Source organism: Eucyclogobius newberryi, unplaced genomic scaffold (assembly GCF_026437365.1).
Source record: "Eucyclogobius newberryi isolate DKJ021-1_F unplaced genomic scaffold, fEucNew1.0.hap1 SCAF_10, whole genome shotgun sequence".
Lineage (NCBI taxonomy): Eukaryota > Metazoa > Chordata > Actinopteri > Gobiiformes > Gobiidae > Eucyclogobius > Eucyclogobius newberryi.
The window spans coordinates 5451667-5475737 of NW_027315724.1; the positions used below are offsets into that span (position 1 = coordinate 5451667).

At 46.0% G+C, this 24071-nt stretch overlaps 1 protein-coding gene across 1 annotated transcript in view; it reads right to left on the reverse strand.

Moving 5' to 3' along the window:
• The window catches only part of gbe1b (glucan (1,4-alpha-), branching enzyme 1b), a 202699-nt gene that overhangs the window by 27400 nt on the left and 151228 nt on the right, over positions 1-24071 (reverse strand). Inside the window, exons 13-14 of the mRNA XM_072460189.1 lie at positions 21526-21710; positions 12299-12429 (exon numbers count right to left, since the gene is read on the reverse strand). Coding sequence (XP_072316290.1) covers positions 12299-12429; positions 21526-21710 — 316 coding nt within the window. The remainder of the gene's footprint in view (positions 1-12298; positions 12430-21525; positions 21711-24071) is intronic.

Genomic DNA, 24071 nt, shown 5'->3' on the forward strand with positions numbered 1-24071 from the left:
CGACATGCTGCAATATTAGGCGTCTGAGAGCCAGCTAAATATTAAAAACGATGATTCGGAAATAACACAGAAGATATGAATTACTCTGTAAAACTGTCTAAAAAATACAAATTAATGTGCACAACACTGAAACATAACCACCATACACTAATTTCGAAGGCGCGTATTAATTTAAAACTAAACTTTTGATGTTTTTGGCCAGGCAGTGAAAGTAAATTCTTATTGCTAATTTTAGGTTTCCTCCAGTAACTGCTTGGACCCATCCTCTTTGTGAAGTGGACGCTCATGATTTGGATAATATCAGGAAACAAAAACATCACGCAATCTTCTTTAAAGCGTCATAAAGTCGTAAAAACCTGGCTCCTCTGACTAGCTCCGTCGCGCTTGTTGACATGTAATGCAAATGTCTATGAACACAAGCGCATTATTTACTGATGCGCAGTCTTTCTGAGAGATATCGTGGCAAACATCATAATTGGCTCGACGGATAATCAGCTTATCTCCCCATGGAGTGGAACTCTGATCCTCAAACGGCCTGCAGTGGAGAGGCAGCCTTTGTGTGGGATGATTACAGAACTGATGATCCGTATCCCCGAGAGCCAAAACTTTACAAACAACATAAAAGGGTAAACTCGGCAAGGTAGAAAAGGTGGTCACCTGGACAATGCTTTTATATCGAGACTTTTTGACTGCCATTCAGAAGTCATTTTCAATCTGAAGGTACTAGTTTACAGAGCTAGAAGTCATGCTGTCCTGGGATAGGTTAGTCCTGTTGCTCATATAACATGAAGTGCTCCGTCTTTGTTTAGCTGCCTCATTAATGACAAGAACGGATGTTTTCTCAATACAAATGTGTCTGACACAGACTGCTTGGTCTCTTACCCTCATTCTCTTCTACGTTCTTTCCAGATGCTAGAAGACAAGTCACTATACAATTTTCTCATATCATTTTTAATTTGATGAATTGATTCCATACTGGGTGTTAGTAAGCAACTATTGCAGCCACAGCTGCCCTGAGGTAGACTGATGGGAGCGAGGCTGCCAAACTTAAGATGGGTGACGTCTCCCCTGAGGACACAACAGCAGTACGTACTACAAGAACCACCCCAGAGTTTGTACCCAACCAGGACTAACACGCTGGTAAAACCAACTATGTGTAAAGCCCTGCGTGGCAACTGCTGCTTTGGGCTTTACCAAAAAAAAAGTAATTTAATTCATGTTTTGTTTTTTCGACAAGACAATTATTTGTAATAGAAGCTTTTTTCAATAGAAAAACATAATTCAACTGGATGAAAACCAAAACATCCTGAAAAGCTTGTCTGGTTTACAATAGTAATAAAAAAATGATGACAAAATTTGGCATCCGCAATTGTCAATCAAAATCCCCCTTCTCCAAACCTCAGACATGTCTGACGCCCTCCCCATCTGCCACGCTCCCAAATCCAGCAAATGTGCCTTAGTTACAGTAATCTAAACCTGGCAAACTTTTGAAGGAAGCTGAGGCCGCTCAAATTGGCAGTTGCCGGCCTTTTGAGCCATTACCGCTTTGTTAGCCGCTAACAGATTTTCCCTTCAGCTGTAAACTATTGTAATCGATACGGCCTTTGTGAATAAAATGCTAGGATGGAGCGGTGGGGGGTAGAAGGGGGTTATTTAAGAAATGCAATCAATTGTGTCCAATGAGCAGGAAAAAGCCTATGGAGACTGATGGTTAGTCTGTGTGATGACCTGAAAACAATCTGGCAGCTGTGAGCGCCGGTGCCACTGCTGTTTGTCCATCAGCTGCTGGAGAGTGGGAGGCATGTGAGGGACACAAAGAGGGGACACTTATTTTTGACATTTGAATGTTGCCAAAGACGCATAAAAGACCAAGAATATTTGATTTCTATTTGTATATATATATTTTATTTACGGTAACTTTTAAGTGCTATTGTTTAATATTTTAGCTAGAAAACGCATGATGTTTTATTGTACTAAATAATATATAGTGTCTTTACTGTGAGTGGACTTGCAGCTCCACAAACCTGAGACACTCGCTCTAGAGGACTAACCTCTTCCTGCTTGTTTCCATGGAAATATTGTTCTTTGGCGATAATATTCCACAGTATGGAATAAAACGTATCCATCCCTATGAAGTATGTTATGAAGGATGGTTTTAACTTTGTGTTTCCATGGAATTATGCAGATGACTTTCCACCTGCAGAAAGTTACAGTCTCACCTTAAATATTTTACATTTTCATCTCATGTCAAGTGATGGAGCAGAATAAGCCAAGTCCACTTGAGTCGACTGGCAGATCATTTGGCTTGGAAGAAATATATTTGCCAACTGTTGTATCCAGCTTGTGCTAACCAAACAAACTGCTCGTGCCAAGTTAACCAAACTGCTCTCCTGGTTCCACCGACCAGTAAAAGTCTGCACTGTGCAACAATATGGAGAAGATATTACAGAAAAATGCATAGCAATGAGACGTGGGCAATATATCGAACCATTTATCATGAATGTTGTTTAGAAAATGTGTACGAGAGTATCGGATATAGTAAATTTTTTTAAAAAAGAACAAAACTAGCTGATAAAAACAAAAACGCTATGTTGTAAATCCAAATAAGGGTAAAGAAGAAGAAAGAAGGACAAAATATTAAGATATTAATTTTTGTCAATATTGCCCACCGTTATTAATAAAAATAAGAGGATTTACAATTTCCCAAAGCTTAAGGTAAAATCGCTAACATCTCCCGAGTTCCTCTCACTTGAAAACAGTTCATATAGAGTTCACCTCGTTTGATGGATGCACACGTCTCTCCGGAGTACATCATATTACAACTCCGGCGCATTATCCATCTTGTTTTATCTGCCTAATTCCAGATAATAGCAGACTTATTGCTTACAAACTCCGCCTGTCTCTCAGTCTACGTTGTCAAAAGTTATTGTCGCCAGCGCTCGAATCGTTCTGGAGTGCGTTTAAGTAAGAGCGACACGAGAGGTTGAGAGGAGACTGATGACCTGACACAATCGGAGAACGCCTGAGGGTGCCGAGTGAATCAAGGGCCAATCTAGTCTGACAGGTGCGGGCTTTCATGAGGAGGCGCCAACTGGGATTTCAAATAGTCCAAGCAGCCCCATAATAACCAGCCTGAAAAATGTGTCCACCAGAAGAAAAAAGAAAAACAATTGATGGTTGGAAAAGCTGACACTGACTGCGTTTTAATGGTTGGCGGAGAGGTACTTTCGGGTGTTCGGAGAGGAGAGAAAATAAGAGACAATGGGGGAGAAAGTAGCGTGATAAGACGGGAGAGAGGCGCTTGTCAGAAAGACTGTATGAAGAGGCCGAGCGGTGGGGATGAAGCCGCCGCAGCAGGATGATGGCTATATCGTGAGAGGATGTTAGGCATGGCTTTTAACTCGTCTACACGTCTACAAAGAACAGAATTTAACATACACCGGCAAGGACTCTAAAGGGATTTTTCATTTCTTGTAAATAGCCCGAGTATGGAACTAAGGTAAAAACTATAAAAACAAATAGGGGAAACACATTTGCAAAATACATTGATGTGTTTGTGTTTGCAATGTTTGTAAAATGTTAATTAATGAAAGGAAGAGAGGGCTCTGCAGCTCATTGTCCTCTTGGCTGAAGGGAGAAAGATCGATATTGTAGCTAAATGTGCAATACTGACTTAACCATGTGCAATACCGTCATATTCACGTGCAATTACTGTCGTACTCACAAGCAATTAAGGCCATATTCATGTGCATATAACTGATGTAAATAAGAGTGTTTACTTACCATTAGTATTAGTATTATTTAGTCTTATGGCTAGCCATTTTTACTTTATTATTTATTTTATTTTAATCTTTATCTTTTTATTTTATTCCTCCATTCCCTATTAAGATATGAGAGGAGTTTTGTTAATAAGAGTTTTTTTGTTTTGTTTATAAGAGTTCTCCCATAAGTTATCTGTCCTTTCCCCTGTATCTATTGCGTTGTAACACCGAAATTGCCCCATGTGTGGACAATAAAGGAATATCTTATCTTATCTAAAATGCAGGCCGGTCCCTGAGGACCTCAGGGACCGGCCTCCTGCTGGTGCCCAGAGTCAGGACAAAACATGGGGAATCTGCGTTTCAGTTTTATGCAGCTAAAACCTGGAACAGTCTTCCTGAAGATGTGAGACAGGCTTCTACTCTGACAATGTTCAAATCTAAGCTAAAAACAGTTTTGTTTAGCTGCGCATATGACTGAAAGGATTTTTTCTTTGCACTCTTCTCTTTTGTTTGTGATTTTCTTAGTTTAGAAAATCAGTTGGATTGATAATTTTTAATTTAGTTAATTTTATTGTATTTCTGTTTCTGTAATTTCTTTGTGATTTTAATGCATTTTTCCTGCTGTGTGAAGCACTTTGAATTGCCTTGTGTATGAAATGTGCTCTACAAATAAACTTGCCTTGCCTATTGCTAAAGCTTAAGGTGACTTCAGTGCTGACTTTGGAGCCACTGCAAACGTTAAAAACTCTAATAATGAAATAGATAATACATGAGAAGTGGAAACAGAACTTCAGAACGTCACAGCACAGTATGCAACTTTCTGGATGTGGAAAGTCACCTGTATTCCATGGAAATAGAAAGTAATAGAAAATATAGCCGCAAGCGGCAATGATCGGCCCTCGCCACGCCGCCGCCACACCGCCGCCACGCCGCAAGAGGAGGGGGCGCTAACGCGCCCCAATTGTCCTTTTATTACGCCTACTGCTGAATCTGTGACGCTGTCACATCTTCTCCCCTTTGTTTTACCATCAAAAAGCTATTTTATTTTGAATTCTTGGCAAAATGTGCGGCTTTGCCGCACAGACACCGTGACTCTTTGAATGAAAATGTGGATAACTTTTGATGGTCCTGAAGATGAGTCTCACCAAATTTCAGGTTAATATGTCTAACGCCCTGGGAGGAGTTTGTGAAAGTCTAAAGTGTAAACATGTTCTGGCGATTTCCCCATTGGAATAACATGAAAGGTTTCGGTCATCGTTACGGCAACGCCATAACAATTATGACATGGGTCTCATTGACTTTTTTGATGGGGATGCCAAAATTGAGTTGTGTGTCAAATTTCATATAATTTCGGAAAACTAAACATTTAACCTCCATATAAAATCTGTAGGGGGCGCTGTGGCGCCAAATGAATTTATTTCACTTCAAGTAGGTTTAGGGCAGCCGAGTGTGAAGCGGCTGGGATGAGAATCAGCACCTCCAAATCCGAGGCCATGGTTCTCGACCGGAAAAAGGTGGCTTGCCCTCTTCAGGTGGGTGGGGTGTCCTTGCCCCAAGTGGAGGAGTTCAAGTATCTCGGGGTCTTGTTCACGAGTGAGGGAAGGATGGAGCGTGAGATCGACAGGCGGATCGGTGCAGCGGCTGCAGTGATGCAGTCGCTGCATCGGACCGTTGTGGTAAAGAGGGAGCTGAGCCGAAAGGCAAAGCTCTCTATTTACCGGTCGGTCTACGTTCCTACCCTCACCTATGGTCATGAGCTTTGGGTAGTGACCGAAAGAACAAGATCGCGGATACAAGCGGTCGAAATGAGTTTCCTCCGTCGTGTGGCTGGGCGCTCCCTTAGAGATAAGGTGAGGAGCTCGGCCACACGGGGGGAGCTCGGAGTAGAGCCGCTGCTCCTCCACGTCGAGAGGAGCCAGCTGAGGTGGCTCGGGCATCTGTTTCGGATGCCTCCTGGGCGCCTCCCTCGGGAGGTGTTTCAGGCATGTCCCACCGGGAAGAGGCCCCGGGGAAGACCCAGGACACGCTGGAGAGACTATGTCTCTCGGCTGGCCTGGGAACGCCTCGGGATCCCCCCGGAGGAGTTAGAGGAAGTGTCTGGGGAGAAGGAAGTCTGGGAGTCCCTGCTCAGACTGCTGCCCCCGCGACCCGGCCCCGGATAAAGCGGCAGAAGATGGATGGATGGATAGGTTTAGGGCAAAGAGTTTAACAACTGATTCTAATTTGACGCAATTCGGACTTTATCTGCGCAAACGGCAGAAATGTTAAATTTGGGAGATTTCTGAAATTCTAGCTAAAGTTTGCGGCTTCGCCGCACAGAGACCGTGACAGGGTCAATGTAATTTGAATAACTTTTGATGTCCCACTCCTCAGTAGCATTTTCACCAAATTTCAGCTTTTTAGAGCCAACGCCCTGGGAGGAGTTTGTAAAAGTACGACGTTTGGAAAAACTCCTGCTTAGCCATTTTTGAACCAATATGGCCGACATTTGGTTGGGTGGACGGCGTTGCTGTAATAATATTTTTTACTTCTCTTGTCACCATCTACCTCTGCGCCAAATTTCATGATTCTACGATCAGATTTTTTTTGGGTCATTTCCTATCTCTCAATGCATTTTTGGTACATTTGGGGGCGCTGACGTGCCAATTTTTTTCATTTTAGAAAAGGGAAATAGAGGCACGATTTTTAGAGGTGTGCAAATTTTTGTGACTTTTCGTCAATGTTCACTGGGTGAAAAATAGGGGGGTTGGTCCCGAGAAGAAAGAAAGAAAGAAGAAGAAAGAATAATATTCCGATGCGAAAACAATGTTTCCCATTTTTCAAATATCAAACTATACATTTTCGGAACGCGCTCGCGGTTTCCTACCTCATGGTGTGGGTCCCTGGTCACTGACGGGTACTTTCGTTAATTTTGAGTGGGCTCCGCCCACTTTGTGTTTTTGGCCCTCTATACAGTTATAATGTTCAATTTTTGCATTACATGCTTATATGCACGGAACATGCAAGAGATGGGGAACGTATTCGTGAGCTACTTAGGGCAAATGAGTGCTTTATGTAAAGTGCTCGTTTAGTGCGCACTTTTGCACGGGCTTCGCCCGTTTACAACGGTAATGTTCCATTTTCCTACTACTAATTAGTATGCACGGGACAAAATCATCATTAGGAGCGCTTAAGCGCTCATCACTCCCTATTCCGTCGGGATGCCCCGCCCACTCCCCATAGACTTCCATTGATTTGAGCAGATACAAGCATGGCCCATGCCTGCGGCATGGATTCTCGCGTACGGGACGATGCCAGGAGGGTTTTTGGAGGAATGCAGCGCTTCGCGCTGCTGTTGTCAACAATGAGTGAATGGGCTATGCCCATTCACTCATTGTTGACTATTTCTGTCATAGCAGGAGTAAGTATGCATGATCCATGCCTTCGGCATGGGCTAGTTCACTGTACTTGCCAGGGGCGACGGGGTACCAAACAGTTGCAATGCTGCCTTCGGCCTCAATGCCTTAGTCATTTGTTTGACTAAAAAGTAACATACTTTGCCTTAAAATACAACTATGATAAAAAACACTGTTCAGCACATTAGCCTTAGGTAGCTAAATCACAAGCTAAATAATTAGAGCAAATTTCCTGCTTTATATAGTTTTCTAAAAAGTAACCGTGGCCCAGTTCACAGGCAGAACATGGCATGTACTTTGAGCAACAAAAACCTGTAGTAACATAAATACAAAACATTTTGTACCTTTTTAAACGTTTGTAAGTCCCCGTGATGGCGTTTGAAGTGCCCATCGCCGCCCCCTGCTGTCTTTGGGCGGAAATACCAGCCTTTCAACATTTAACCAACCTATATTTTAAAACTTTGTTGATAAATTATTACGTATCATAACGCACCAAACAATGTCATATAATTTTTTTTAAATAAAATTCATACTTCAAAACGTATGTGGGAAAACAAACATGATCAATGAACCAATGCGTAAAGATGAGGAAAACTGAAAACTGTGACATGAGAATAAAACTGTACTGGCTTACTGTATAAACTATGATTAGTAAGTTTAGTCTGCATTCAGAACAAAAATCCAATCGGCGTCCTCCCCGCAGACAGGGAGGTCAATCTCCAGATTCCTTTATAAGCCACAGAGAAATATTTTTGCTCTCCGACACGCTCCGGCCGCTTTCCCCTCCAACGTTCGCTAAACTCTAATTGAAATGACACTGTTTTGCCGGAGCGCTCGGTGTGGCCAGTTATGGAGCCCATTACGCTGGTGGTATCTGAGTCCAGGGGCAGTGCGTGACCCCCACACAGGTGCAGCCTAAGTGTATGTCAGCCCGCTGTAATGAAAAAGCACTTTTGGACTCTTTGAGCGTGTCTTGTTTACCTCCTCTGGCTCTTGAGTGGCACTTTCATCTGTCTTCTCCCCTAATTGGATCCAGTGCACACGTTCCCATCGGAGGATCTGCATCTCCCGGTATACGCACAGGCGCATTTACCTTCTCTCCTCCTGCTTTATGTGTTTACGGCGCTGCTCTGTGATGACAGCTTCGGCTTTGCCCTCGTATTTATTTGCATTTCCCTCTCAACCCACCCGGTGTCTGAGGCCTCGGCGCGCAGACATCAAAAGAACCACCGCGAGGAAGAGATGTGGATCCGTCTAAATGAAAATAAACCCTCAAAAACAGTGATGGCGATGCACGGAAGTAGCGCTATTAAGAGGAGAGCCTCAGCCGAGGACCTCCACTGCAGCTGCTGACGGAGAGAAGAGCAATTAAGACCCCAGGCCACCAGTGCGTCTTTAACCAGATCCTCACACCACAGTGAAGCGTTACAGGAGTCTCACTGCGCTGGCTCAAGATTCAGACAGGTAGATATGGATAAAGAGGCTAACTGGTTGAATATCTTTATTTTTAAGTTCCACTGAGATTCAAATCTCTTTTTAAGGGGTGCCTTGGCTCCTGAATAGGGTTGTCAAAAAAATAAAAAAATAATTAAAATGAATAAGATAGTTTCCATCCATCCATCCATTTTCTACCGCTTGTTCCCTTTCGGGGTCGCGGGTGACTGGAGCCTATCCCAGTGACTTCGGGCCTTAGGCGGGGTACACCCTGGACAGTGGCCAACTTGTCGCAGGGCTAAGATAGTTTCCTTTCCTCTATAATCATATCAAAACCTCTTAAGATGAAGACTGTCACTTCATTTATTACTTATTGTCCATCATCTTATAAAAAAAAGAAAAAGAACTATCAAGCTCTTGAGCATGTAAAACATAAAAAGAAAGCTAAACACCATATATTTTTGGTCAAATCCAGCATTAAATTCACAACATTTGAATGAGCCTTTATAGCAGGGGTGGCAAACCAGCCGTTTGTCTTTATAATCCGGCCCGCCAAACATGCCAAGTAATATTAAAAATAAATAAATAAATATATATAAATATATATATAAATATATATATATATATATATATATATATATTTTTTTTTTTTTCACACCGATGATCGCGGGCCGGCCCTCGGCTACTTGCCTGGATTCGAATATGGCCCTCGGAGGAAAATAATTGCCCACCCCTGTTTTATAGGCGTTCCTCCTGGACTTTCTTGCCTCATTACGTCCCTAATGTTGGCTTCAGCTTTGAAATTGGTATTGTCAAATCAGTGCTCAGTCTACAGTCAGTCCATTCCTCCAGACAACAGCTTTACTTCTACTTCTACTGTATATAGAGGTAGGAAAAAATAAAAATAAAATAAAGTTTAAAAAATCTAGACAGGATTTATAATCAGATTCGACCTGAATCAATCACAAAATCCAAATCAGAAAAATAGTTAATTCATATAGCGGATCATTTTAGTCAGGTGATTTAGAGAAAACTATTATTTAGTTTTATTAGAAACCTTTTTTTACTATATGTACCGTTACAGTATCAAAATCATACATGTCATTAACCATTTTCCTTAGTATTAAAATCAATTTGACTTTTTGGGATCGTGACGACACTGCTCCAGTGGGAGCACTGGTTTAGGACATTTGAATGGTATTGGAAACAGGTGTCATCTTAAATGTTGGATTTTGTTCAAGACTTGCTAGGTTTAACTCCAAATGTTAAAGCTGTGCAACACAATACTCTTATTAAAAAATGTACTATATATATTTTTATTCAAGTAGGACTTGTTGGCAGAATGCTTCAGTGAGAAATCAGGTGGAAAGTTGCCATTTAGCTGGAGAAGTGGAGATGTTTCAAGTTGAGTGAGGCCCATTCTAATATATTCTCTATAAAAATAGAAAATAATAAATCACATAATGTACCAGTTTTGTAAAGCTCTGAGAGCATAACTGCAAGTCTGCTGCGTCCCTCTGGACGTCCCTGTTAATATAATAACACCGCCATAGTCACAACAGTGGGACTCATTAAAATTGTGTGAGCCGGCCGTGGGAAGACAAGACAGCCAATACCACTAAAGAGAGTGCTTTCTGAACCAATGGGCCCTGCTATTATTTTCTCTGATCGCAGAACACCCTTTAAACAACATCCACATCTTCTATGGCACATTTTTTATCTGCACAACATGAGTGCTTCCTAACAGTCGGTACTGTCCCACAGTCGATACTGTCCCACAGGCCTTTCATTTGGTGAATGCTAAAGAGTGTGCACATGTGCCAGGGAGGAGTGCGCTGATAATGAGGTGTTAATACACAATGACCTTTTAGTCAGAGCTCATTTGTGCCAGTGTGAATGATCACTGCAGGAATTAAGACTTAGGACTCATCAAAATGTAATCTGTCTTCACACACACAGGGAGGGGCAGAGGCAGTATCAGATACACTGAAAAGATACTTCTGACACGAGGATTGAAACAATACTAGGAGGAGCTCCCCTCTAAGTGTTCTAGCCTTTGGACTATCAAACATTTCAAACTGTTGTGTCTGAAAAAACTAGGGCTGCAACAAACGATTATTCTAGTGCAGGGGTGGGCAAACTTCATGACTCGCGGGCCACAATGGGTTAAAAAATTTGACCTATAGGCGGGGCCAGGAATAGATGGAAGGTGTGACGATGCTGCAGTCCCATTGCACGTATAAAGTTCACAAGTTTTACAACGGGATTCTCGACATGGTTAAGCCGCAATATAGACTTACACAGTGATTCCTGATGATACAGTGAAGGAAAATACCATCCTGCTCAGGGTTTTCCTCTTTCACTTTGTCCTGGATTCTTTTCAGCGGCCCAATGTTTTTTCCTGTTAAATTTGGTGATCCATCCATCCGTGACATTGGCATGTTTTTACAGAAAGGCTAGTTGGGAAAAGCTTAACAGAGAAAAAGAGGGCTCCAAAAAGGGTCAAAGTGTGCTATCTCTTGGGGAAATGTGGGCATTACAGGCAAAAGGTAAAATGAATGGCCGGCCGCAGTGTCGTGAGTTCGAATCCCAACTTCGACATTTACTGCATCATGTACTCCCTTCTCTCTCATCCCCCCTTCATCTCCTGTCTAATAAAGCCTAAGGGCAAAACAATATTTTATTTTACTTGGCATGTTTGGCAGGCCAGATTATAAAGACAAACGGGCCGTATATGGCCCGTGCGCCGTAGTTTGCCCATGTTTGCACAGATTTGACTTGAGCAGAGCTCTGAGCGGGAAAAGAAATAAAGGAGAGGGTTTTGTGGCCGTTAGAGCTGTGGTAAAAGCGTTGCTAATGTTGACCTAACAACAAGAAAATAAACTTCTGTGATGATGCTCTGTGAAGCATCAGGAGCCACAGGTAAAAACAGGTCAGAGTGTTATAAAGTCTGAACATGACAGAGTGAAGCTGCTGTGAGCTCTGTGTCCACACTAATGTGACTGAACACAGACACAAGGAGCTCATTTGATTCACTGCATGACGTATTTGTCACACAGAGAAGCTTAAACTATGAAAATAGTGAGCTCATATCAAGTTTGAGCAGCAACAGCCAACATGTGATAATCATTTCATATCAGAAATCATATCACAATCAATGTTCCTGTTCCTGCTGCTGACAGTGTTTCACCTGCTGCAGATTTGTGAAACACTGTCCACATAGAACTATTACTAGGCTCTATAAAAGCTATTTATTTTTCATATCAAATTTTTTTTTTATGTTATGTATGGCCTGGGACCCAGCCCGAGCATCGAAATTCGCAAAATAATTTTGACACCCCTAGTTAAGGCAATTCAAAATATGTAAATCATGCAATGCATTTACTGGAAAGGTTTGAACTATAGTTCTAGATACTGAACATACTCGTAAATGACTAAATATGGCAACAGGGGAGTGGCTGTGCGAATAGTAATATGGTAGTATTAAGAACTAGGCAAGCGTATGGTCTACAGTGTGAGTTTGAAAATAACCCTTAAGGCATGCAAACTAATGTGATCAAAAGGGGAGACGACACGGTGAAAATATGTCTTCCTCCCAAACCTCCCAAAACAATTATTCTTATTCTGAGTGCAATGTAGAACAACTGCAAACTTTCATTGCCCAGACACTGAGCCAAAAGCAGCCTCGCCGGGCCTGAAAAAGGATACTTCCCTGGAACTTCCACGGCCACTCTGTAGTCCTGGAAGCTCTTACTGGGGTGGAAGTTGAAGACGAACACCACATGGGCCCTGTCAAACACAATGACCTTGTCCTCCGAATGCTTGGCGCTGACAAAAGCCTGGGGGTAAGAAAGGAAAAGAGAGAAAACCTTATCAAATATGTCTTCATGAATACTCATTACTTTCCCCCATCTTGAATTTCAGAAACTCATGATGGCGTGTGGTATTATAGGCCTGGAAATTCTCATTCTGGAGTCAAATTGGAGATGGCACAGTAGGGTGAAAGCTCTCGGCCCCAGACAGCAGCTCATGATATAGCTGCCACTCTGGTGCGGAGAGAGGGCTACTGTTAGCGTGTCATTAGCGCAGATTATCAATGTCAGCCGCGCCGCACTATTTTTAGCGCCATGGTTCGCCGAGCCAATTTGAAGACAGCGAGTTCACGGCCGAATGGGGAGATAAGCAGTCGAGGCACAGGGCTTTAAGAATGAACTGACAGTAAAGAGAAAAGGGTCAAAGAAGCTTCAAGTAACAATTCAAATCTATATGAAGCTATATGAATGTATTGGACAGGCAAAGAAAGTAATAAAAGTGAATATTGTGCCTGTGGGAGTCCCTGCCAGAGGCATGGTATATTGGTAATATACTGTATCTTCAGAAAACCCAATTAGATGTTCTAAGTGTTGGTTCATGATAAACACCTAATTTTCTATATTACATTTTCTATATACACGGTCCACTCGCATGATAAAAGGATCATCTCATGTTTGGTGTAAATATGTTATCAGGATGTTCCAGGAATGATCAACTAGTGGTTATGACGCTACAGGGTAAGTCAATTTGTGAGAATAGGATTTTCACAGAATTACCTATATTAACTAACAAATAACTAACCAACATTTTACTTTGACATTTTTAAGTCCCTGGGATGGTTAAATATGTATTTTTGGGGTATTTGAAGCATCTGTCTTCTCCCCCTGCTGTCTCTGGGCGGAAAACTGGTTTGCCAATTTGGCAACGTTAAATATTTGTGTATGTCAGAGCTTCTCAAAGTGTGGGGCGTGCCCATTTAGGGGGGCATGAGATGTTTGGAGAAATGTGTGTACATTACGCATGACAGATGTGTTGTGAGCAACAGATAAACACCCAGTTCCAACACGGGGTTAATCTCTAAATACGAGCGAGTAGCAGAGGAGTGAGTCAGCCTCTGTGCCCCTCAAACATGTTTACTGCAGGCTTAGAACGATTCACGGCTTTGGTCATTTGTGCAATACTGGTTCCCTTCACGGCCACTCTGTGTGTCTGTGTGTGATGGTCGTGGACCTGCAGTGGTAAAAGTGATCCACAGTGATGAGAAGTAACGTGTGTCTTCTCCTTGAAACACCTCATTCACCTCAGTGAAGCACCAATTCTGCTCTGTGCCACTGCAGACATGTGACTGACCGGCCGGCGTGCCCCGTCTGCGCAGCTGCCCTGCCCTCTCTGCGCAGCTGCCCTGCCCTCTCTGCGCAGCTGCCCTGCCCTCTCTGTGCAGCTGCCCGGCCCCGTCTGCGCAGCTGGCCTGCCCTCTCATGTACAGGTAACTGCAGCTTTTAAAGGGGACATATTATGCCAAATTCACTTTTTTGAGCTTCGAACAATGTTCCCTCACCAAAAACATACTCACGTTTGTTCTTTTTTTGCCCAAAGGCTTCATTAGACAGGACAGTTCAGTGTGAAATGGCGATTCTGTGCCGTTATAACTCCATAAATTATGAGACTCATTCAGAGCATTTCTATCATCAAATCACGTTCATTACAACTGTGCGTCTTTCACATGTTGGGGGGACGCTAAGTCTGTTCATCTTCTTTGTAATTCCATCTGCAGCCAGTAGATAGATCTCTAAATCAATTCTGGATGTGGGAAAGCCCTGACTCATATATATAGAATGTCATATATGCTTTTAGAAATCACATTATTTTAAGTTCTAGAACATGATAATGCATAATATTTGTCCTTTAAAGTTAGTTTGCTTGAAAAATGGAGCTTTATGAAAAACAATTCAAGCTCCGAGCAGCTCATAAGTGCTTACATGTAAGAGAGAGGTAGCAAAAACAGCCTTAAACCCACTCTGGTAGAACAGCAGATTGGAACACCTCTTTGTACGAGCCCTTGAGGTTTCACACAACGTACACCTTAAACTGCCAACGTGATCTGACATAATTATTTTACAAGCAATCTGATCTGATCTGAAAAAAAAAAAAAAAACACAACACAACACAATTAGATTAGGTCTCGGGTGTAGGCTGAGGCGCTGTCAGCTGCAATATGGCGGCGCATAAAACAGAATGGAAGAGCCAGAAGGAGAAGCCCCCTTTGTGTGAGCGGCAGAGCCAAATGTATGCACACTGTCTGCCAGCCGCTTCCACCACCGGGATCTCCGCTCGCTCCCGTTCACCCACACAGCCAGGACGGGCCCCTCTGTAAAGCTTGTAAAGGTGGGCATGGTTTACTGAGTTGCAGAACGCCTCTGACTGACACAGCGCTGGGCAGGCACAACTCAGACATGACTAATTACGAGGAAAACCAGAAGCCAGAATCTGGGCTAAAATAGGACCTGTTCTACAAAGTGCTCATTATGGATCAGCGTTTCCAAACAGATGTATTTTTAATGACAATATTTTTCCTCTAAAACGTATTGGGGATTGGGATGTCACAATAACAACATTCAGAGTCACGATGATTGATTATTGTACTGCGGTTTTATGATTATTCAGGATAATAGGCAAAAAGAAAGTAAACATTGATATTGTATTTTTTTCCTGTGAGAGGAAAATGTGTTCATTATAAATTAAACTGCCTGTCATTTAATACAACTGATTATTTTGAATCTAAAATAAATTGAACCACACATACATAGATTGAATAATATAAGTGAATTTTATCGGACCCTCATTGTAGACTAAGAAAGTCAGCTTTCCTTTGGCTCACGTCAAACAAACTGGTTTGTGAAGAATAAAAAACAGTGTTGAAGGGAAGGATTTCTCTCTCTCTTCGTCAGGCATGTGTGTTCCATGGCACATGTCGGTGTCCCTCGCTCGGCCCCGTGTAATAAAAACACTGACTGCAGCTGACACTAGCGTGGACCTGTGTGTGATAACAGACTGGTTCAGTGCTCTGACACGCTGGGCTCTGACACACACATGCGTGATACGCGCGCGACGCACACACGCGCGCAACACACGCACACACACACACACACGCGCGCAACACACACACACACACACACACACACACACGCGTGCGCAACACACACACACACGAGTGCGCGCGCGCAACACACACACACGCGTGCGCGCGCGCAACACACACACACGCGCGCGTGCGCAACACACACACACACGCGCGCGTGCGCAACACACACACACACACGCGCGCGCAACACACACGCGCGCGCGCGCGCGCAACACACACACACACGCGCGCAACACACACACACACGTGCGCGCGCGCAACACACACACACACGCGTGCGCGCGCGCAACACACACACACACGCGTGCGCGCGCGCAACACACACACACACGCGCGCGTGCGCAACACACACACACACGCGCGCGCGCGCAACACACACACACACGCGCGCGCGCAACACACACACACACGCGCGCGTGCGCAACACACACACACGCGCGCGCAACACACACGCGCGCGCGCGCAAAACACACACACACGCGCGCGCGCGCAAAACACACACACACGCGCGCGCGACACACACGCACACACGCGTGACGCACACACGCGTGACACACACACGCGTGACACACACACGCGTGACACACACACGCGTGACACACACACACACACACGCGTGACACACACACACACACGCGTGACACACACGCGTGACACACACACACACGCGTGACACACACACACGCGTGACACGCACACACGCGTGACACACACACGCGCGACACACACACGCGCGACACACACGCGCGCATGACACACACACGCGCGCATGACACACGCGCGCGACACACACGCGCGCATGACACACACACGCGCGTGACACACACACGCGCGACACACACACGCGCGTGACACACACACGCGCGTGACACACACACGCGCGTGACACACACACGCGCGTGACACACACACGCGCGTGACACACACACGCGCGTGACACACACACGCGCGTGACACACACACGCGCGTGACACACACACGCGCGTGACACACACACGCGCGTGACACACACACGCGCGTGACACACACGCGCGTGACACACACGCGCGTGACACACACGCGCGTGACACACACGCGCGTGACACACACGCGCGTGACACACACGCGCGTGACACACACGCGTGACACACACGCGTGACACACACGCGTGACACACACGCGTGACACACACGCGTGACACACACACACGTGACACACACACACGTGACACACACACACGTGACACACACACACACGTGACACACACACACGCGTGACACACACACACGCGTGACACACACACACGCGTGACACACACACACACACACGCGTGACACACACACACACACACACGCGTGACACACACACACACACACACGCGTGACACACACACACACGCGTGACACACACACACACACGCGTGACACACACACACACGCGTGACACACACACACACGCGTGACACACACACGCGTGACACACACACACACGCGTGACACACACACACACACGCGTGACAAACACGACACGCGTGACGCGCACACGCGTGACGCGCACACGCGCGACACACACACGCACGACACACACACGCGTGACACACACACACACACGCGTGACACACACACACACACACGCGTGACACACACGCGTGACACACACACGCGTGACACACACACGCGTGACACACACACGCACACACACACACGCGTGACACACACACGCACACACACACACGCGTGACACACACACACACGCGTGACACACACGCGTGACACACACACACACACGCATGACACACACGCGTGACACACACACGCGTGACGCGTGGCACGCGCGCGACACACACGCGCGCATGACACACACACGCGCATGACACACACGCGCGCACACGCGCGCATGACACACACACGCGCGTGACACACACACGCGCGCGACACACGCGCGCGACACACGCGCGCGACACACGCGCGCGACACACGCGCGCGACACACGCGCGCGACACACGCGCGCGACACACACGCGCGCGACACACACGCGCGCGTGACACACACGCGCGCGTGACACACACGCGCGCGTGACACACACGCGCGTGACACACACACGCGCGTGACACACACACGCGCGTGACACACACGCGCGTGACACACACGCGCGTGACACACACACACGTGACACACACACACGCGTGACACACACACACGCGTGACACACACACACGCGTGACACACACACACACACACACACACGCGTGACACACACACACACGCGTGACACACACACACACGCGTGACACACACACACACGCGTGACACACACACACACGCGTGACACACACACACACGCGTGACACACACACACGCGTGACACACACACACACGCGTGACACACACACGCGTGACACACACACGCGTGACACACACACGCGTGACACACACACGCGTGACACACACACACACGCGTGACAAACACGACACGCGTGACGCGCGCCAAACACGACACGCGTGACGCGCGCACGCGCGACACGCACACGCGCGACACGCACACGCACGACACGCACACGCGCGACACGCACACGCGCGACACACACACGCACGACACACACACGCGTGACACACACGCGTGACACACACACACGCGTGACACACACACACACACACACGCGTGACACACACGCGTGACACACACACGCGTGACACACACACGCGTGACACACACGCGTGACACACACGCGTGACACACACGCGTGACACACACACGCGTGACAAACACACGCGTGACACACACACGCGTGACACACACGCGCGTGACACACACACGCGTTGCACCTGGTGATTGACATTTCTGCAGTTTACCGTAGGTTCTGAAAACCCCACAAAGAACAAACCATAGCTATAAATATTCACAATAAATGATTTAAAAAAAAAAATCTTGACATCACACACTCACACACACACACACACGCGCGCGCGACACACACACACACACACACACACACACACACACACGCGCGCGCGCGCGACACACACACACACGCGCGCGACACACACACACACACGCGCGCGACACACACACACACACGCGCGCGACACACACACACACACGCGCGCGACACACACACACACACGCGCGCGACACACACACACACACGCGCGCGACACACACACACGCGCGCGCGACACACACACACACGCGCGCGCGACACACACACACGCGCGCGCGACACACACACACGCGCGCGCGACACACACACACGCGCGCGCGACACACACACACGCGCGCGCGAGACACACGCGCGCGCGAGACACACGCGCGACACACACGCGCGACACACACGCGCGACACACACGCGCGACACACACGCGCGACACACACGCGCGACACACACACGCGCGACACACACACGCGCGACACACACACGCGCGACACACACACGCGACACACACGCGACACACACACACGCGCGACACACACACACACACACAGACGCGCGACACACACACACGCGCGCGAGACACACACGCGCGACACACACACGCGCGCGACACACACGCGCGCGACACACACACGCGCGCGACACACACACGCGCGCGACACACACACGCGCGCGACACACACACGCGCGCGACACACGCGCGCGCGACACACGCGCGCGACACACACGCGCGCGACACACACGCGCGCGACACACACACATGCGCGCGACACACACGCGCGCGCGACACACACACGCGCGCGACACACACACACACGCGCGCGACACACACACACACGCGCGCGACACACACACACGCGCGCGACACACACTCGGATTGAATATTGAACACGTTTTTGAACAGCTTTATAAACCTTTAAAAAAAAAACAATAAGCAAACAAAACTCCCATTCACTTTTACCCAGCTCCAGCTCATTTGAGAGAATTGCTTTTGCTACAAACCAACTTTGATGTTAGCATCCTTTGTTTTAACCTATTTTAAGAGGACATATCATTCGAAATGTTGATAGGTTGTTCCCTCAATGGTTTTGCTTCATTAATTCACGTTTGTTTCATTATTCCTGTTGCTAAGGTCGTCTTTCTCTGAGTGTTCAGAAATCACTCAGTTGAGATCTTTCCCAGGTTCTTTTGTAAAAGATCTAAAACCCAGAAGTCACATGTCAGGACATTGTTTGGAGTGTTTTGGCACTTAAAGGGTTTTACCTATATCAGGCAAAATAGCCCTTTCAGAGCTTTAACCTTCTTGCAGTGCTATATTTACCTCATTACCTCATATGTGCCCAAACTCTCTATCCTTCCCCTCGGATGAGCAGACGAGCGGGGGCTACTCACCAGGATGACACGGCACTCACCTAGAGCCACGACACCCTTCCCTGTTTCAGCCCCTCCTCCAGGAAGCCCTCTGTACCTGAAACCCCCCCTCACGCTTGAGAGGAACCACGGCTATCAAGGCACAGTTAGCTTCAAACGCTAATTGTGGGGGAACGCACGCTCACGCTGCGACTACGTCACGAAGTGGGCAGGGAACGCACGCTGCGGGGAGCGCACGCTCACGCTGCGGGGAACGCACGCTCACGCTGAGACTACATCACGGAGTGGGCGGGGAACGCACGCTCACGCTGCGGGGAACTCACGCTCACGCTGGGCGTTGGGTGGGGGCGAAACTCAGCATCTTGGACACGGGGTTCAAGATAATGGTGATATTTTATAACTATTGCCCTTAGGGCCTTAGGCTAGACTATGTAACAGGAAAAATAGTACAATATAGGATCTTTAAAGTATGATCACTATGATTGCACAGTTATATTAGCATAGTAGTCTTTTTCAAGGCTCTTTCCCACTTCTGCCGACCGGTGGCGCAGTGGTTTAAGGCATTGCACTTGCGTGGTTGCATCACAAGCCTCAACGAGCATTTGATGAATGTCTATACCCCCTCTCTTACCATTTCACTGGCAGGTACTGGACTCACTCAGGTACTGGTGGGTGGAGTGTCTCCTGGTGGAGTGTCGGTGTCGACAGCCGGTGAAAAGTGGGTGAAATTGCTTACATTTACCATTCAATTATGATGGTTTGGAACATACTGAAATAGTATTTGATAGCTTGTTCAAAGATAAGTTAAACTATTTCCTTCTGACATTTTTCAACATAAGCAAGCCTAGAGGGTGTAGAAAAGACTGATGCGTTTTGGATATTTTCAGATTGATTCCATGTACAAGAAGACAACCATCCTTTATAAAGTAACAAGACGACGGTTTTACTTGGCACTTTAAGTTTAAGAGAGTGTTTTTACTTGACCTAATGTTAAAAATGGACTCTTTGGCCGGAGGAGCTCACCTGCACACATTACCACATATAATAAATGCAGGCAGCTGTAATGTGCCTGTTTATTAATGGCGTGGAGGGCTTTTCGGATGACTTATACGAACCAACTTGTAATCCTAGTCACTTTCCCCACACATGCATTATTCCATCTCTGCGCTCAAAGCCCCTCCGAGAGATAAACTTAAGTCTTGTCCCCACAGGCTTCAATTACAGACTCACAAAATGACGCGCACACAAGCAAAATCTATTAGTGTTACGCTCGCAGCAAACACAGAATGAGACGTTTTCTAAAATAACCTGCATGTAGGTGTAACCGTAGGACTGGGAGAAGAATGCAGCTCAAATATGAAAACTCATTGTGCTGTGAATGGTGGAAATGTGGCGTTTCTCACTCAGAGGTACGGGTTTTTTCACTTTTTAGTTTATTTTTTAGAGGTCACCACTGTTAAGTTGGAAGATAACTGTTTTGGATTTTTTTAACGCTGGATGCTTTTTCTGTTGCATCCAGCCCCATTACTGTGAAATGTGTATTATTCTGGGACACAATGACTGTAAGCAATGAATCCTAAGCAAGATTTGATCATTTTATCGCTATATCTAAACTGCGACTGGACAGGTTTAACTCTGTATCAGGACCAAACTGGGCTCAAACCGGGATGTATGTGTGAACGGCCTGTGGTGTCTTACCGGGGGCCCCGCGAGCCAGCCGTACTTGTCCTCGGTCCAGTTCATGTCGCGGTCAAAGTGGTAGAGCTGGTAGTAGCGCAGGTGATCAGACTCCACCAGGTTGAACTGTCTCCGAGCGTAGTGGTAGCTCTGGTTGTTCCCTACACGAGGGAAATCCAGCCACTCCGGGTGACCAAACTCATTCCCTGCAAGAAATATGCAGAAAGAAACGAAAAGAAAAAAAGAATTTGAGGCACAGGGACATCGAAAAGTCTTGTGAAATATCAGGGTTTGTTAACACTGAAGTAGGTCGGTAAGTGGCTTTTTGCAGTTCCACCACAGCAGGAGAAGCATCAGCCCCCTCAGTCTTTCCATCTCTTCTACACCGCTGCACATCTGCACCACGGTCATTTCCCTCTTTCCTTCAACACATTATCACCCATGTGTTATGTTACAACCTTATCCCAAAATGGATTAAATTCATTATTTGCTTCTACAAACTATACCCCATAACGGCAACGTGAAAGAAGGTTGTTTGAATTCCTTGCAAATTAATTAAAACTAAAAAACTAAAAAAGTATTCACAGCGTTTGCACGGACACTCAAAATTGAGCTCGGGCACGTGGTTTTTCCACTGATCGTACTTGAGATGCTACGATAATGTGAGTCTGTGCTAAATTCAGTTGATCGGACATTAGTGCATCAAAACTCCATCAGTTCTCTCTCTGCAGACTTTGCATGTTCTTCCTGTGTCTGGGTCCCAGTGGCATTGAAGCAGAGCCAAAACTCCCAGTTTGGTCTTTAAATGGTGTTGTAAAAATACAACAACATAGATTAATACTAGAATACTAATGTAAGTATTTGCCCTTTAAACCGTCAAAATGTATAACTCTTCAAGGTTTATGGTAATACATTTGCTTCACCGTGAAACCTTATATCCGCACGTCTTTTCGCCATGTTTGGATATCATTGTTATAAGATATTGTGATACAAATTGCTTTATTATACAGAGTAATGGAGAAGAGTATGAGTAAAACTGAACGAGTAGGCCCGGGGTGTCCAGGGGGGGGCTAAAGTCCAGGGGCCAGACTGCAAAATCCACAAACAACTCACAGTGGCACAATTCAACGTCAGAAATCAACAGAGGACTTTACTTTCAGAGAAGTCAAAATATCAGAACAATATTAAATGACTAAAAACAGGACAAAATCACTAAAACCCAGTGTTTACCAGAAACCTGACTCGACTAGTGCAAAGCAGATCTAAGACAAGACCAGGGCTAAACCGAGACGAAACAAACCATAGCTACCAGAAAAAAATGGATAAACTATAAAACAGGACTAAAGCAGGACAAAAACAGGTTTACAGCAGGTCTAAAACAGGACTAAAGCAGGACTAAAGCAGGTCTAAAACAGGTTTACAGCAGGTCTAAAACAGGACTAAAGTAGGTCTAAAACAGGACTAAAGCAGGTTTACAGCAGGTCTAAAACAGGACTAAAGCAGGACTAAAGCAGGTCTAAAACAGGTTTACAGCAGGTCTAAAACAGGACTAAAGTAGGTCTAAAACAGGACTAAAGCAGGTTTACAGCAGGTCTAAAACAGGACTAAAGCAGGTCTAAAACAGGACTGAAGCAGGTCTAAAGCAGGACTAAAGCAGGACTAAAGTAGGTCTAAAACAGGACTAAAGCAGGTTTACAGCAGGTCTAAAACAGGACTAAAGCAGGACTAAAGCAGGACTAAAGCAGGACTAAAGCAGGTTTACAGCAGGTCTAAAACAGGACTAAAGCAGGACTAAAGCAGGACTAAAGCAGGTCTAAAGCAGGTCTAAAACAGGACTGAAGCAGGTCTAAAGCAGGTCTAAAACAGGACTAAAGCAGGACTAAAGCAGGACTAAAGCAGGTCTAAAGCAGGTCTAAAGCAGGACTAAAGCAGGTCTAAAACAGGACTAAAGCAGGTCTAAAACAGGACTGAAGCAGGTCTAAAGCAGGACTAAAGCAGGTCTAAAGCAGGACTAAAGCAGGTCTAAAGCAGGACTGAAGCAGGTCTAAAGCAGGACTAAAGCAGGTCTAAAACAGGACTAAAGCAGGACTAAAGCAGGACTAAAGCAGGTCTAAAGCAGGTCTAAAGCAGGTCTAAAGCAGGTCTAAAGCAGGACTAAAGCAGGACTAAAGCAGGTCTAAAACAGGACTGAAGCAGGTCTAAAGCAGGACTAAAGCAGGACTAAAGCAGGACTAAAGCAGGTCTAAAGCAGGTCTAAAGCAGGACTAAAACAGGACTAAAGCAGGTCTAAAACAGGTTTACAGCAGGTCTAAAACAGGACTAAAGCAGGACTAAAGTAGGTCTAAAACAGGACTAAAGCAGGTTTACAGCAGGTCTAAAACAGGACTAAAGCAGGACTAAAACAGGACTAAAGCAGGTCTAAAGCAGGTCTAAAGCAGGTCTAAAACAGGACTGAAGCAGGTCTAAAGCAGGTCTAAAACAGGACTAAAGCAGGACTAAAGCAGGACTAAAGCAGGTCTAAAGCAGGTCTAAAGCAGGACTAAAGCAGGTCTAAAACAGGACTAAAG